Genomic DNA, 15189 nt, shown 5'->3' with positions numbered 1-15189 from the left:
ATGTCCGGGAGACGTGTGTGTCGCATTCTTTATCGGCCCGCCTGGAAACAAATGCTGTGATGCCAAAACCCCTCGTGGAAGAAGAAAGCCGTTGTGTTTACAACTGTGGCAATGAGCGCTTGCCAGGATCAATTAAACGCTGGATTTTCAAAAAGTATATGAAGTTCGCGGCTCCATTGTTGCAGTAAACTTGCACAACGTTCTTGAATGAATAATTTATTAGGTGCACACCGGTCTGTTATTGTAGGGACGTCGACATTATATTGCCACGCCCCTAAACATGACGCGGAACAAAGCGAACTGTGATTGGTTGCGTTACATGTCAGTCAAACGTCCTCTTGGGCGGTCCTTGGCCAAGAAAAGATGCGATAGAGTCCAGACCTTCAGCCGTCAGTCTGAAGGTCTGGCTACGCGAGACTACAGTAACCAGGATAGGTAAGTCTTCATTGCACTCCTAAAAAGTAATGGCCATTATTCAGAACAGAATAATGTATCATCCACTTACAACCAACTTCAACCAGTAAACTTTGCTAAAACCAGTAAGATACTCAAATTTAACGTATGACCTCAATATTACATTTTAGGCTAGTTATTTTTTTGTATGACATTATTTCACCCTTTGCTTACTGTACAAATGACTCAAAAACACTACCATGACATGAACACACGATGCACAACTAAGAAGTTTAAAAATAAAGGTGTGAATACAATCAAGAACACTCCAGTTAAACACTTGGTCAAATATTCAAAGGAAAAAAAACTTCTATTTAATTATTCAAAACAGCAGACAAATGTAATTGAGACACATATTGAAAGGTTAACTGTTTTTCTGGTTTGAAGAGATTATAAATGACCAGGAAAAGCATCTTCAGTCATTAAAAATTTGACATTAAACACATACACAGTTCACTATGTATGGGACATATCATGTGATGTCCACATCATATAAACCACCAAAGTGAGCAATCAGTGTTTAATAGGTAACAGCACTAATCACAGGTGTTACAGGTTCTACAGATGTACAGAGATGAGCCTGACCCACATTAGAGCTCACAGATTCTGAAAGACGCAAGATCTGCAGAGGTATTACTAATCGAAACCACAATATCACTTCCTCCAACTATTTGTATTACTCTGTTAAGCTGTAAACATTTAATTAATTTCCAGTGTTTACATTTTGCCAATAGAATGATTGTTTTTACATAAATATGGAAATAGCAATGCTTTGCATTAACTCAAGAATAGCGACAACGGCTTTATTTTAGTGTTTAGCTGGACAAAGAGAGAGAGAGGAATTCATTAGGAGATGATCCCTGTGGCCAAATAACACCATAGCATAGCAAACCCCTGTCGCTGTACATCTAAAACTACACATTTCCAAAAAGGTGGGACAGATTGTCTGGGTGATGTATACCTTACCCCCTTTCCCAAAAACAATAAATCAATAAAAATAAGTCCCAGAACTCTCACCCAATTGTCCTCACAGATTCTAGATCTTTAGTGGAGATTTGTTTGTCAGGTTGTGAGAACAGATTTAAAAAAAGGCATAACAGAATAAATGTATGACACTCAAGACAACAGGTCAGATACGATAATCAAATACTCTCTCCCAACTTCTCCCGACTTCTGAACCCTTCGCCTACCATTACAGTTCAACAGATATCAAAACAAAATAATTAATGTTTGGTCAAAAATACTCCAAATTAGAGGTAGAAAATGCATTACGAAGGCCCTTGTAATATCAGGGCATTACATGAAGACATAACTGGGAAAACACATCACATGTTAGAGTTTTAGAATGTTTAAATATGTTGCCATGTCATCGATCATGTAGGATAGCTGACATGGGATTGCCTAAAATCACAACACGACCCAACTATCATGGCAGTAAGATTGGATTGCCTGTGCAGGCCAGGACATACTTTACTGCTCAGGGATGAGAGTGGAATGGTTCTAAAAATCCAAGGAATAGTTCAGAGTACTTGTGGAATTTGCTTTCTTATTTTCTTTTCTTGTCTTTGCACCTCAAATATCTGTCATCTTAAACTGGTACAGGCGGGTTTAGAGTTTGGGCAGAAGCATTCAAACATACACAAACAGACAGTATCAGATGGACTATGGTATTCTCTCCGTTTGGAGGTGATGGTCCCATCTCGGTCACTCTTTAAACACGAGTTGTAGCTTGTTCGGTCTGCTCTTAGCGGAAGAAGCCCAGTTTCTCTCTTAGCCACTCCTCTGTCAGGTCTTCGGTGTTCCTTATCTCAAACACCTGAAAAAAATAATATTTAGAAGCCATTCCCACTACACTGCTTTAAAGAAAGAACATCACTGGGTGTAAGGTCAAGTGTTTCACCTTGGTTAGTTCAACCGTCTGTACCAGTTTGTTTTTGCTGCCGGCATACATCATCTGCTGCTCAGGTTTGCATCCTGGGAAAGTGTGTTTCATTTTAGAGAATTGGAGACATAGCACTGCTTCATATTACTGAGTTTGTGCATATTGAATTTTTAAACAGTTTTTTTTTTTTACCAACAGGACTGGAGAAGATAAAACACAGAGGGTAGGACACTCTCCCATCATCGTGCTCGTACTTATAGCTGTAGACTACAAATGTGTCACAGGTTAGGGAAACTAATGATTGTTCAATGTTGAATGGAAAATAGTACATTTCTTGAAAGTCCCATAAGTTACTAGAGTTTAAATCATGGTAGTGTACAAAGTGACTGTTTTAGTTAAGGATATCTGGGCTGTCTCTCTGGTAGCTCGTTCTTCAGATCTTCAGGGGAAATATCCTACAAGAAATCAAACCCTGGTTTACACCACTGAGCTGTTCAATTGTAATCTCCACTGGAAAGCCATCTATTATGTATTCATGCAATAAAAGTGGTTATATGATGTGTGTGTGTGAATTTACCTCATGCTCCTCCTCCAGAATCACCAGCTGTTTGTCTTTATCAATCTTCACTGTAACCAGAGGAGAATACAGCAATGTCAACATTCAATCCTCATGGTATATGGGAAAGTGTGAGCATGTGGACCAGTTTGAGTGTTTCATTTAAGTTCAACTCACTGATGATGGCAGCATTATTGGTTTCCTTCCTGAAGCGGAAATCGCGCAACTTTTTCACCAGGTCTTCGTCCACCTCACACACAACTAAAGATTCACTCTGCACACACACATTTTTCTTATTACTATTTTTTCACATTTTAAAATATTATAAAATCTATCAGCGGTTACATTTTATTTTAAGGTGTCCGTGTTACAGTGTAATTATACAATACATTATACAATATTTGAAGTATGTGAATTATGTAGACCAAAAACAATACAAAAAATATTTAGGAGAAGTGGTCAAGCAACAGAATTGGACAGCAGCATGTAAGTGTATTTGTTTCTTTTCTCATTTGATTTTAGTTGTCGTTGCTACTGTGTTAGACTAACAGGGACTAGTCACAGCACTTGCATACTGTTGCCCAATTGTTGGTTTGATTGCTTCTAATGTTCTCCTCATTTTCAGTCGCTTTGGATAAAAGCATCTGCTGAATGATTACATGTAAATGTAATTTATATTTTGGTTTCTTTAAAATAGCCATCCTTTGTCTAAATTACAGCTCAGCACACTCTCAGTCATATTATAACCATAGTTCATTAGGTGTATCCAGCGACCACATTCAAGGCGGTTTTTCCTCTCGTCTTGTCGGTTGGGTTAGACAAGCATATCCAAACTTTTGACTAGTAGTGTATAAATAATTAATCAACCTGAAAAACTCCCAATTACTGGTAATCTCTTTCAATATGACTGAGTCATACAGGTTAGGGACACACACAGGGTTGAGAGTTTGTAAGCTCCAATAAGTATTCAAATTAACAATCTAAATTAAAATGCTAAAAATAAATATGTACAACATTAAACTGACTTTATACTGACTAATATTGTATTTGAGTCAACAAGGTTGAGAACCATTGACCTATAGTAAGAAATAACCAGACTGAAAGTAGAGAGAGTGGAAACTACAATGTATTTCTTCTGATTGTGAAATTGTTATTCTGTTAACAAACTCTAATTCATATCAGTTCAATATAATGCTACAACGAAACCACCTGTCTACTCTCTCTAACATACAACAGCATCCAGCTGTATGGGGTCTTCAAAGATTAGGAGTTCACAAAACTCCTCCATTAGGACAATGAGTGTGGGTCATCAGGAGGAGAACAACACTTTCTTAGCTGTTGATGTGGCGGACGAAGTGGGCAAACGTGTTTGTCGTGCAGTGCTGGTGGAATGCGAAGCATTTATTTCATTGCATTGTTTGCCATTTCTGCTCTGATTAAATTACATTGTTTGATCGTGGCTTGACGTGGCATTCCAAGAAAAGGAGCCACACTGTCTTTTTGTCGCTCAGCACAGCAGATTTTCCAACATTTCCTTGAAATACTGAAGTGTGAGCAGAGCACGTCCCTGCCCGCAACAGGAAATGAGAATTCCCCGGGAGCCGCCGGAATTCCATCATATCACTTATGTAAGGCAATCCTATCTCGTGAAAATTCTAAACAGAGTTTTAGGGTAATTGTAACGCCAAACGTGCCTTTATTTTAGTAAACTTTATAAGTCGGTGTGATGCAGGAGAGGGTTTGACATGCAGCTCATCACAAAGCACTGGGTGGAACTGCAACAGGGCTCTTAAAAAAACAACAACCTCTCTAACATACACATATCACTGACCCTTGAGGCCTACGGCGTTATTTGGAAATGCCTCCGTATTATTATACATCCTATAAGACAACGCCGCCATTAAAATGTTTTTATTAATCCAAGCCAGTTTTTGTACTCACCATTTTCACAGACAGCACGAGCCCAGCAGTGCAGGAGTTCTACCGTGCCGCGTCTCGTGACGTTCGTTTGACCAATCAGAACGCCTGAACGCGCCAGGCTTTGAATGGCTGACTGTTCCTGGATCAGTTCGTTTCACCCATAAAAGGACGAGCTCTGTCTGATTCCAGAACAGCAGCGTTTTGACATGAACTCAGGTTGATGTTCATGGAAAGAAATATCGAATTAATGCTTCTATCTCTCCCATAGACTGTATAAAACAAGATCTCTCCGCTCCCACAGGGACATTAAAGGATTTGGTTGGATTACTATCTGTTCTAATTAAATAGCTAACTAACTAACTATATCGAATTAATGCTTCTTCTATCTCTCCCATAGACTGTATAAAACAAGATATATATATATATATATATATATATATATATATATATATATATATATATATATATATATATATATATAACCATATGTAACAGATTGATCCATTTCTACAGGGACGCTTGTCAGGAATATATAACATTTTGTTTTCGCACTAATTTTTTAAGCAGATTTTTTTTTTTTACATTTCATATTTATTGTAGAAAATATCAAATTAATATGTTTTTTTTATTATTATTTATGGGAAATGTAAATTTACATGTAAATGTAGCGACAGAAAAATCACACAAATCATGGTTCAAATTGTAGATATGTCCCAAATTTTAGGATCAGGGTAGCAAAAAAATCATATATTGGCCTCATAGGTTGACAATCACCATTTTTGTCAACCTTCACAATCACATCAACATTTACCAGTTGTTGGAAAATCTTTACTTTTTCAGGCTCTGTTCGTGGAAGGACATTTAAAAAACCGGAAAAGTTTATAAACCAGTTGTGGGAGTGTGATTCATTTTATTATGGTTGTTTTATTAAGCATCCCAGGGTTGAACACCCCCCTCCCCACTCTCCGTCACAGTAACCCTACGCATGCGCAGATAAACCGGCCCATCCCTCAGATGGCACGCCCATCGGGGAGCATGCGCTTGTGTAGCGCTCATATCTGATCTACAAACACAGTAGATTGATCTGTGCCTTTAACTACAGCGGTAAATGTCGCATCCATATAGTTTGGTGCTCACATTGTTTTCAAACACGCCGTTGAAAACCCTCAATATTCCAGTTATCACCTCACTTCCTGTATAGAGTTTAGTAATACTGACTTTCGGATCTTTTCGGGCGACGGGACCTGGTGCTGCTCAGAAACCCGTATCTTCGGACCGCAGGCCCTGATCCAGTCGAGGTGCTTGTGCTCACAAACCTGCTCACATTTCACCCAAAATGCGCATGTGTATAGATGACACAGTTTGATTTGTGTATACGTTAGTTAGAATGGTGCCTGATTTCATCTTAAACCAGATCATTTTTAAATGTATAGTGTTTAAAATAACCATTTGCGACAGTGTGTTGAATCCAGTGACGTCTCTCTTTATTAATAGCGTCTTCACAACTAGTTGTCTACATGTGCTAGATTTATGACAGATTATGATTTGCATGCAATTGTATGATAATAAATGTCACTTCTTGTTTCTCTGTTAGGCCATGGCAGACTTTTCGGTAAGTTTTTTAACTGTTTATGAATTGTTGTTCACTTGTATCATTTTGGGCTTGTATTTCCTCCTGTGTTAGTAAAATAAGAAACTTTGTAAGTTAGTACATGTTAGCAGCAGTAGAAATGACTGTACTAGTAGACTCGGTTATTTACATTTCCCATCAATTTAATTTAGTATTCTTTATTCAGCAAGTATATTCAATAATTCTGTATAGTCATAGATATACCAAGATGTATTATAAAATACAGTGGGGTCCAAACGCGCAAGACCACTAGTGGAAAAGTTTCTATTGAGCATTCATATATATATATTGCTTTAATGACAGCAGCACTCAAGCTGCATGAACTTCAAGTGAGATCAAAACCTGATGATCATGTTGTCCAGCATGATTTGAGATGATTTCAGTTCACATGATCAGTGTCACAAATTTGCTTAATTACTGACCTAGAAATATTAAACATGATTCATTTTACATCATAATGTTGCTTTGTTTTAGTTTTTTTCCGAAGTCCTAAAAGTTTATTTACAAGTTTAATTTAGGTTTTTAGTCCCATATCTTCAATTTGGTCTCAGTCTTTTGAACTCCACTGTTTGCCCTAGTAAGTCTTTGGCTTTGCACCGATAAAAACAGTTCAAAAGTATTTTTGCTAAAATTCAGTTGATGTTTCATTTGCTGTGATATCTCCTGCATCTTCTTCCTGTAGCTTGCGGACGCAATCCCAGATGATGTTTCTGGTGAAGCATCAAAAACTAGACACACCAATCCATCAGCTCCTGGAAATGGTGCTCCGCCCCCCACTAATCCTGGATGGCCTGGTGCGGCCCCTGGTGGCCCTAATTTCCCATCCTCAGGAGGCCCTGGCCAACCAACAGCTCCTTCTGGCTTTCCCCAGAGCGGGCCATCTGCCCCTGGTTCCTTTCCACCCGGCCCAGGAGCCCCGGGCCAGTTTCCTGGAGCCCCAGCTGCCCCGGGTGGATACCCTCCAGGTCCGGGCGGATACCCTCCAGGTCCGGGCGTACCTGGACAGTTCCCTTCCAACCCTGGAGCTCCGGGACAGTTTCCCTCGATGCCAGGTCAGTTCCCACCAGGTGGGGCACCCATGCCATACCCTGTTCCTGGACAGTTCCCTTCCCCACCTGGGGCTCCACAGGGCCCATATCCAAATGTGCCTTACCCACCAGGTCCATCTGGGCCTGGCATGTACGGCCCAGGAGGCCCTGGTGCCTTTCCACCAGATGGAGGCCCAGGATATGCAGGAGGAATGTTTCCCCCAATACCACCAGGGTCCTGGGGTACACACGGAGGGGGCTTCCCTCCTCAACCTGGCCCACCAGGAGGCTTCGGTCCAGGGCCCATGGGACCATACGGAGGGCCTGCAGCTCCAGGTGGAATGCTGGTGAGTAATCATGACCGTATGAATGGGTGTATAATAGGGCTGGATATTGACACAAATTTCAAGATTTGATTAGATTTCAGTCCACAGGCTTGCGATTCAATTCAGTTTCTAACTCAATTCATAAGGATATACTGTATATCGGGTACAGTTACATGAGAGTTATTTTTCTCCCTGAAGTGATAACTAATCAAGTCAAGTCAAGTCAAGTTTATTTATATAGCGCTTTTCACAATACAGATTGTATCAAAGCAGCTTCACAGTATTTAATTAAAATAATACATCAGTGCTTGTTTCTAGTGGAAAACGTCCACGTTTGGTAATGCTGATCAATAGTATTGTTGATTGATTAATTAAATTAAATATCCCCAAATATCCCCAACTATTCAATAGCACACTGTAACTATATGGGGGAACCCTGTCAGTTGGTACATTACTATTAAATAAAAGGTTAAAATTAACAGCTGATTTGTATACAAACATTTAAATTGCACATAAGGAAGTTTTTATAATAATATAAACTTTAATGATAAAAAATACGTTTCTACTCCAATCCGATTTTTGAAAATTATTTTTGAATTCAGAGACGGATTGATTTCGGTTCATGAAAATGAGAATCGATTAAAATCGAGAAATGAATATTGTCAACCCAGCCCTAGTGTATAAAGGGATTTGGCTTTGTTTGCTTGGTTTGGTGGTTGCTGGGGATTTGTTTTTCGGCCTGCTGGAGTTTATTTTATCAAAGTGTTGGTGACATAAGTGTTGCTTTCAGGGTTGTAGGTTTAGCTTTTGAGGTCTGGGATGTTCCTGCGGTGGTCTCATTCTGCTGGATCACGTTAAAACGACAGATCTCAAAAGCTCCTCTTCTTGTTTTTCAGCCACCATATAGACCTCCATATTTTTGAGCACAATGAACATCTCAGCCAATCACAGGAGGAGGACAGCACTGCAGCCATCAAAAAGACCCCAGTTAACATCCAATCAGAGTTCTGGACATTTAGCACAAACTCATGCTGATATATTTGCATATCACCTTTGCAAACAAATGCACATATTTAATGTAGCTGAGACACTTTCTGCAAAGTACACTCGTGATTATTTTAATACTATTGACAGGTGTATGTTTTAATGATGTTATTGCATAAAAAAGAGAAAAAATAAATAATGCACTTTGTGTTTATACAACAAACAGATGTGTGCTATTGAAATTTAAGGTTTTTAATGGGCTCAATTTATTGTTTGTTAAAAGTCAGCTTTTGTCAGATATTGTAGGTAAGTTGAGAGCTTTTCAGTCAAAAGTTTGCGGTCAGTGTTTTTGAAATCTCTTATGCTTACAAGGCTATGATCAAAAAGACAGTAAAACTATTATTATTACAATTTAAAATGACTGTTTTCTATTTAAAATATATTTTAGAATTGACCTTTCAGATATCATTTTAATATGCTGATTTTGAAAATGTGATACTTTTTTCAGGATTCTTTAATGAATAGAAAGTTAAAAAGAATAGCATTTATTGGAAATGGAAATATTTTGTATCATATATTTCTTAAATGTCACTTTTGATCAGTTTAATGTGTCTGCTGAATAAAAATATAAATATCTTTTATTTATAACAATCTTACTTATTCCAACTTTTGAAAGGTAGTGTGTGTTTAATCTTTTTTCACTGAAAGGAATAATGAGTCAGTGGGTGGGGTTTGGAATCAGGGATTGGCAGTTTATGAAATTTGTCACAGTGTTGCCATAGCAAAGTTGTTTATAAGCTTGATGTCATGTGATCTCTGACGTGGCATTAGCTAAAATAGGAGAGAGAAAAAAAGGGACGTGTGTTTGGATTTGTTTTGGGTGTTTGCTGTTTAGTATACATAAGCTTTTATGACGTTGAGTAACTAGCTTTTTTTTTCCAGTTTAAGTTGGAAAAATATTCCGTTGAATTGAAGTCCAGTTAAATGTCAGGGAGGGCTTCGTATTATTTTGCACACTATGGAAAAGCCATGGAATTTTATAATGGAGAATGGAAGAAAGTTAGAGACATAATGAGTAAATGTATTAAAGGATGATGAAACCTGTCAAGTACTTCATGTGTAAAACTCTGAGCTCTCAGGGGAACAGGGCTAATCCAACATTAATGATTATGCACATATTTGTTTTTTGTACTTAATCACAGTTTATTGGTGAATAGACATTGCTGGTGGTTGAGGAGATTCCCCTCTTCTAAGTGCTTTGAGTACCCAGAAAAGCGCTATATAAATGTAACAAATTATTATTATAATAACTTTATTAAAAGTTTTGGGGTCTGTAAGATGTATTTAAATACTTTTATTTAGCAAGGGTGTATTAAATTGATGAAAAATTACAGTAAACATTTTAATGTTACAAACAATTTCTATTTTGAATAAATGCTGTTCTTTTGAACTTTCTATTCATCAAAGAATCCTGAAAAAATGCCTTTTGAGCAGCAAATCAGCAAAGGATCATGTGACACTGAATACTGGAGTAATGATGCTGAACATTCAGCTTTGCATCCCAGGAATAAATTATTTTTAAATAATAATAATATTACACAACATTACTGTTCATACTGTATTTTTGATCAAATTAATGTATGAGATAATTATGCATTTATAAGCATAAGAGACTTCTTTTAAAAACAAATGTGTACAGACCATAAACTTCTGAACTGTAGTGTATTTTTAAGAGACTGCAATTTTGTGTCTCTTATCTTTATTGTGCAGTCAAATTTTGGAATATAGAGTTCATTTTAGGATAGAGATCATAACGTGTAGCTGCTTGCAGGTGTTTTCTTTGCAATTAGGGATGCCCATTATATCTCCATATGGTTATTGGTGGATATTATTAGCTTTACATTTTAATAGTATCAGTTGTTATTGGATATGTAGTTATACATGCTAATTTCCCCTATTTTTGCATTTAGATTACCTTTGCTGTCACTTATTTACATTAATTTCTAAAATCAAGTTAATCTGTGAAAACACAATTAATAACACTGTTAAAAATAAACTTTAGCATATCTCTAAATTAATATCCAGTTTTCATGCTGCATATTATAATGTACACTTGTAGCCTAGCATTTATGGTTCATTTTTACTTAATCCGCCTTTTATTGGTTATCAGCCATAACATGCCAGATATTACATTTTTTACATCCCTATTTACAATATCAATAGGCTATCTACAATAACAAGGATGAAGGATAAATTCTTACATATATTCTTCTTGTAGAGACCTGTTAACCCTGTTAAGGACTTCAAATAACTGTTTGTGTGTATGTGTGTTTTAGCCATTGCCGTACGATCTACCGCTGCGTGCAGGGATAATGCCCGGCCTCCTGATCACTATCGTGGGTGAGCCGGTACCCGGAGGAAACAGGTAACACACACATTTATGTAACAAAACAAGACATTACTTCACCGTGTCCAAAGCAAACACTGACTTCTCTTTTCTTAGGTTCCATGTAGATTTTGTGAGGGGGCATGATGTGGTTTTCCATTTCAACCCACGTTTCCACGAGAACACTATCGTACGGAACACAGAATTTGGAGGCTGCTGGGGTCCCGAGGAGAGAGATGGAGGCTTTCCCTTTGTGCAGGGCAGACAGTTTGAGGTACGGCCTTCAGAGAAGGAATTTAAACCATGCCTGATTTCAGCTGTGTCCCCATAGGCCACGTACACACTGTAAAGTTTCAGGAATGACAACCGCATTGAAATATGGGAGTGAATCCCCTGAATTATCATTCCTTGTACAGAACATGACTCGCTCCTGAAATTACGATGAATTTGACACCGTGGTAACCAATACCATAGCGAAGTCCTGGCATATTGCGCGTTTGGCATCCTCTATTTTTGACCAAAGTGATATTACAGTGACCAAAGACTCGTTGTGTTTCGCAATTTGAACCAAACCACCGTCGACAGAGGCAGAGTTCTGTTTATGTTTGGAAGGCAGCTTTGCAGAGCGCGCCCCTGCAGTGTTGACATGTCCACTTATAAGTGTCTTTGGGCTTGTTGATTGGGCTTGGCTCATCCAGTTTATGCAGTTATTAAAGTAGACACGTGCAGGTTGCAATTTTTCGGCTGTATTTCCAAAATAAATGTATGTTCTTGTTTGCTGTTTTTTTTAACAAGATCTGGCAACAAGAATGAGTCCCTCGTACCTCTTTCCCTGTGGTTTTCTTGCACTGCGCTGGAAGTGTAACGGTTCAAATTTCTCACGGTTCGTTTTTTTATCACGGTTTTAGGGTCACGGTTTCGGTATAGTTCGGTGTTCAGGGGGAAAAAGGACTACGGTCAAATAAAAACAAGGAAATTAAGAACAAATAATCAAACTACAATCAACAGCACAAACAAATACAATAGACCAAATAATACAAAATAAAATAAATTGTGCATTTCAGGTTATTTAGGTATCTAACAGTACAGAAACTGAATAAAGTAATCAACGTAAAACAACATTGCATATAATCTTCACTGGATAAATAAAATAAATATGAATCATTCTTAAAGTTACAAAAGCTATTCAGTTAAGAGCAGTGAGTGTTTGATTTACATTAAAAACACAGAGAGCAGGAATATTAGGCTGCTGTCACTTTAAGAAATAATGGACAGATCCAAAATGATACACATGCATCTTTCTCGGCTGGTTACGTTAACTTAAGACATAACCTACAACGTTTGCTAGGATACTCGCCAAGATGGGCATGTTGACATAATTTGTGTGTGAATTTGTCCGTTCAAGCGCAAGACTTAAAGAGAATTCAATATTTGCTCGCTGTACACACGCTTTCCGTGTTCTTGTCTTCTTGCGCTTAAATGTTTAAATTGGCAAGGTTTCCATGAGTTTATTTTAAACACAGATAGCAACATGTGCTGTTCAAGTGTCACCTGCACTCGCGCGCTATCAACACCCGGGTGATGACGGTGTAAATGACTGGTCATGTTTAGGGGAATTTTATAACAAAGTTTAGGGGAAGCCAGAATGCCTATCCATCGACAGAAACATACATAAGCTTAACTCTATCTGTCTGTCTTGCGTGTCTTTTGTTTTTCCAACAAACCATATTATAGATGCATATGCATCGTCAGATTTAAGATGAACCGCGGTGCAAATGTATGCCGAACTGTGAACAGTACTGTTCGATTTTTTACTGAGAACCGTTACACCCCTATATCACACACACATAAGATGTGTCATTAACAGCTGGTTGTTCAGTTCCGTTCTGTTCACACTGCGTAGTATTGTGTAAAAGTGGTTTGTCACTACCTGAATTTTTCAGAAGTTGAACTTTTGTTACTGAACTGTGTGTGTACAGAACAGGACTAAGCACTAAAAGGTGAATTGACAACCAGACTTATATGCAGTGTTCATGGCCATAATGTGTTTTTGTGTGCAGCTGAAGATCCTGGTGGAGACAGACGGGTTTAAGGTGGCTGTGGACGGGGTTCATCTGCTGGAGTTTGAGCACAGAACAGGCGGGATGGAGGATGTCACTCGTCTGCACATAGAGGGAGACCTTGCTCTGTTCAGTGCAGCCCCCAGCATGATCTGAAACACAGGGAGCCATTTGACAATGTTGAGGTGACACATTAAGTCATTGGTCTTTAGAAAGTACTTTATCTCCAAAAAAGTGGGACGAACAGAAATTAATAAAAGTAATAATGATATATCTGTTACACGTCTCTCCATTGCAGATTAGTCAAACACATGATCGCCACATGATCTAAACAATTGAAATACAGATGTAGAGAAAGTTCTGACTCGTCTGAGAGGTCATCAGGACACTGATATCACTGATGCGTGTCTAACACACCGTAACGGCTCTGACCCGTCAGAATGCATTATGCTAGTTACCCTTTTGCATGTATACCGGAACGTGACTAATTTTGTAAAAAATCAAACATGTATTGCCCAGCCTTTCAGACGCTATGTTTATAGTTATCGATCTTTAATTCAGGAAAACTGCAGACCAGAGCTGTGACACTGTGCTGAATTACATCAGATCAAAATGGCTGAATATTCTTTTATTTGGTATGAATGTTGGAAAATGTTTATTATTTTGAATAAAACCATAATAATTAAAGCATTGTGATAAAGGAGATAAGCAAGTAATTATGTCCGAATAAATGCTGTATTACCCCAATTGAAATGTGCTTGGTCATATTATATTCTGCATGTTGATCTGAGACTGGAGAAAGTATTTTAACATAAAACTTACACACTTCAAAGTTTTGCTGTGGTCTAGAAGTATGCACTTCACTGGGCATAGAAACATACATCATTTTAGTAATGTGACAGTGTGAGTATTGGGGCACACTGTCAGGTCATGTGATAAACTGTGTCTTATACCATAGACCCATTTGTCATTTGCATCTGTTTTAGCTTCTTAATTTATGTCAGGATTATCAGCATTATATAGACTTTCGTCTTTCCACTTTTGTACAACTGAAAAGTTAAAGGTGAACCAGCACAATGTTGTGCAATAAGTTGACGTGAAAGCATGCATACTATTTTGGATTCAAAATATAACTGGGACACAGAGAAAGTGATTACCATATTTTGGTTTACTGAACACACCATGTAAATAATATTTGCAATTGTCTACTTATATGGTGTCGTGGAAATTCTTAATATGAATACAACCTACTTAATCTGACTTCTTCACCACAGACAATTTAAACAACTTCCAGTTGTTAAAAATAAAAACTACAGTATCTCGAGGTAATTCCCTGAATACTTACAAGACAATACAATACTTCCCTGAAGTAAGGTGACGCTGTCCCGTCAAGAAGCTACTATCACTACCTCAATCACACTTGAGCTGTTTCTTTTGTTGTCTTTTGAGCGTAGAATCTACAAAGTTTTATTTAACGAAGTTTTATTCTCAGCCGGGAGATCACTGGCCACAACAACCAAGAGGCTCCTGAATAGAAAGATACATGTACATTTAAATCATACAGTTGAGTAAAAATCAATGTCACTCAAGTCTTCTTCACTGTGATTTGTTCTGGTGATTGGTTTGTAATGATCTAAGCTAATAATATGACTGTTAGTTCTTCTGTGTTAAGCACTTTTTGGTTAAGTATAGTGGCCTTTGACCTGAGCATCCTTAGTCTGCATTTCTCTGTACATTTAATGTTGAAAATACCCATTACATAAAATATTTCTATCACAATGGTCAGTCTTATTACATGTTGGTGTCAATCTGACAACAATGCTCAGTGTTTTTTACATGTTAAAATATTTTTTAAAAACACTGATATTAACACTAATATTAAGCAGAACATAGTATGTGCAAGACTCCATGATGCTCTTTCCTATTTCTGGGAACTCCCAACATGAAATCAAAATATATAATAT

General features: G+C 37.8%; 2 protein-coding genes across 6 annotated transcripts; one reads left to right on the top strand and one right to left on the bottom strand.

Annotated features, from left to right (window-relative positions):
* Positions 1-744: 744 nt before the first annotated feature.
* Positions 745-5110, bottom strand: gmfb (glia maturation factor, beta). Its single transcript, XM_084093091.1, has 7 exons — positions 4833-5110; positions 3069-3165; positions 2913-2962; positions 2741-2790; positions 2528-2610; positions 2354-2427; positions 745-2269 (listed from the first exon to the last, which is right to left on the bottom strand). The coding sequence occupies exons 1-7, from the start codon at positions 4833-4835 to the stop codon at positions 2198-2200; spliced, it is 429 nt and encodes a 142-aa protein (XP_083949217.1). The 5' UTR covers positions 4836-5110; the 3' UTR covers positions 745-2197.
* lgals3a (lectin, galactoside binding soluble 3a) lies at positions 3145-13972 on the top strand. Of its 5 annotated transcripts, none has more exons than XR_014603551.1 (6): positions 3145-3377; positions 6406-6423; positions 7124-7816; positions 8692-11204; positions 11283-11439; positions 13226-13972. XR_014603551.1 is itself a non-coding variant. In XM_084093084.1 (6 exons), exons 2-6 carry the CDS (start codon positions 6409-6411, stop codon positions 13379-13381), a joined length of 1110 nt encoding a protein of 369 aa, XP_083949210.1. In that variant the 5' UTR covers positions 3145-3377; positions 6406-6408; the 3' UTR covers positions 13382-13972. The 5 variants fall into 5 exon arrangements, 3 of the variants coding, with proteins under 3 accessions (XP_083949210.1, XP_083949208.1, XP_083949209.1); XM_084093084.1 differs by having other exon boundaries at positions 11116-11204; XR_014603552.1 differs by lacking the exon at positions 3145-3377 and adding an exon at positions 4340-4519.
* Positions 13973-15189: the final 1217 nt, after the last annotated feature.

Source organism: Abramis brama, assembly GCF_963993115.1.
Source record: "Abramis brama genome assembly, chromosome: 19".
Lineage (NCBI taxonomy): Eukaryota > Metazoa > Chordata > Actinopteri > Cypriniformes > Leuciscidae > Abramis > Abramis brama.
Note: the sequence above shows the minus strand (reverse complement) of the source record. Positions and strands in the feature narration are given on the sequence as shown.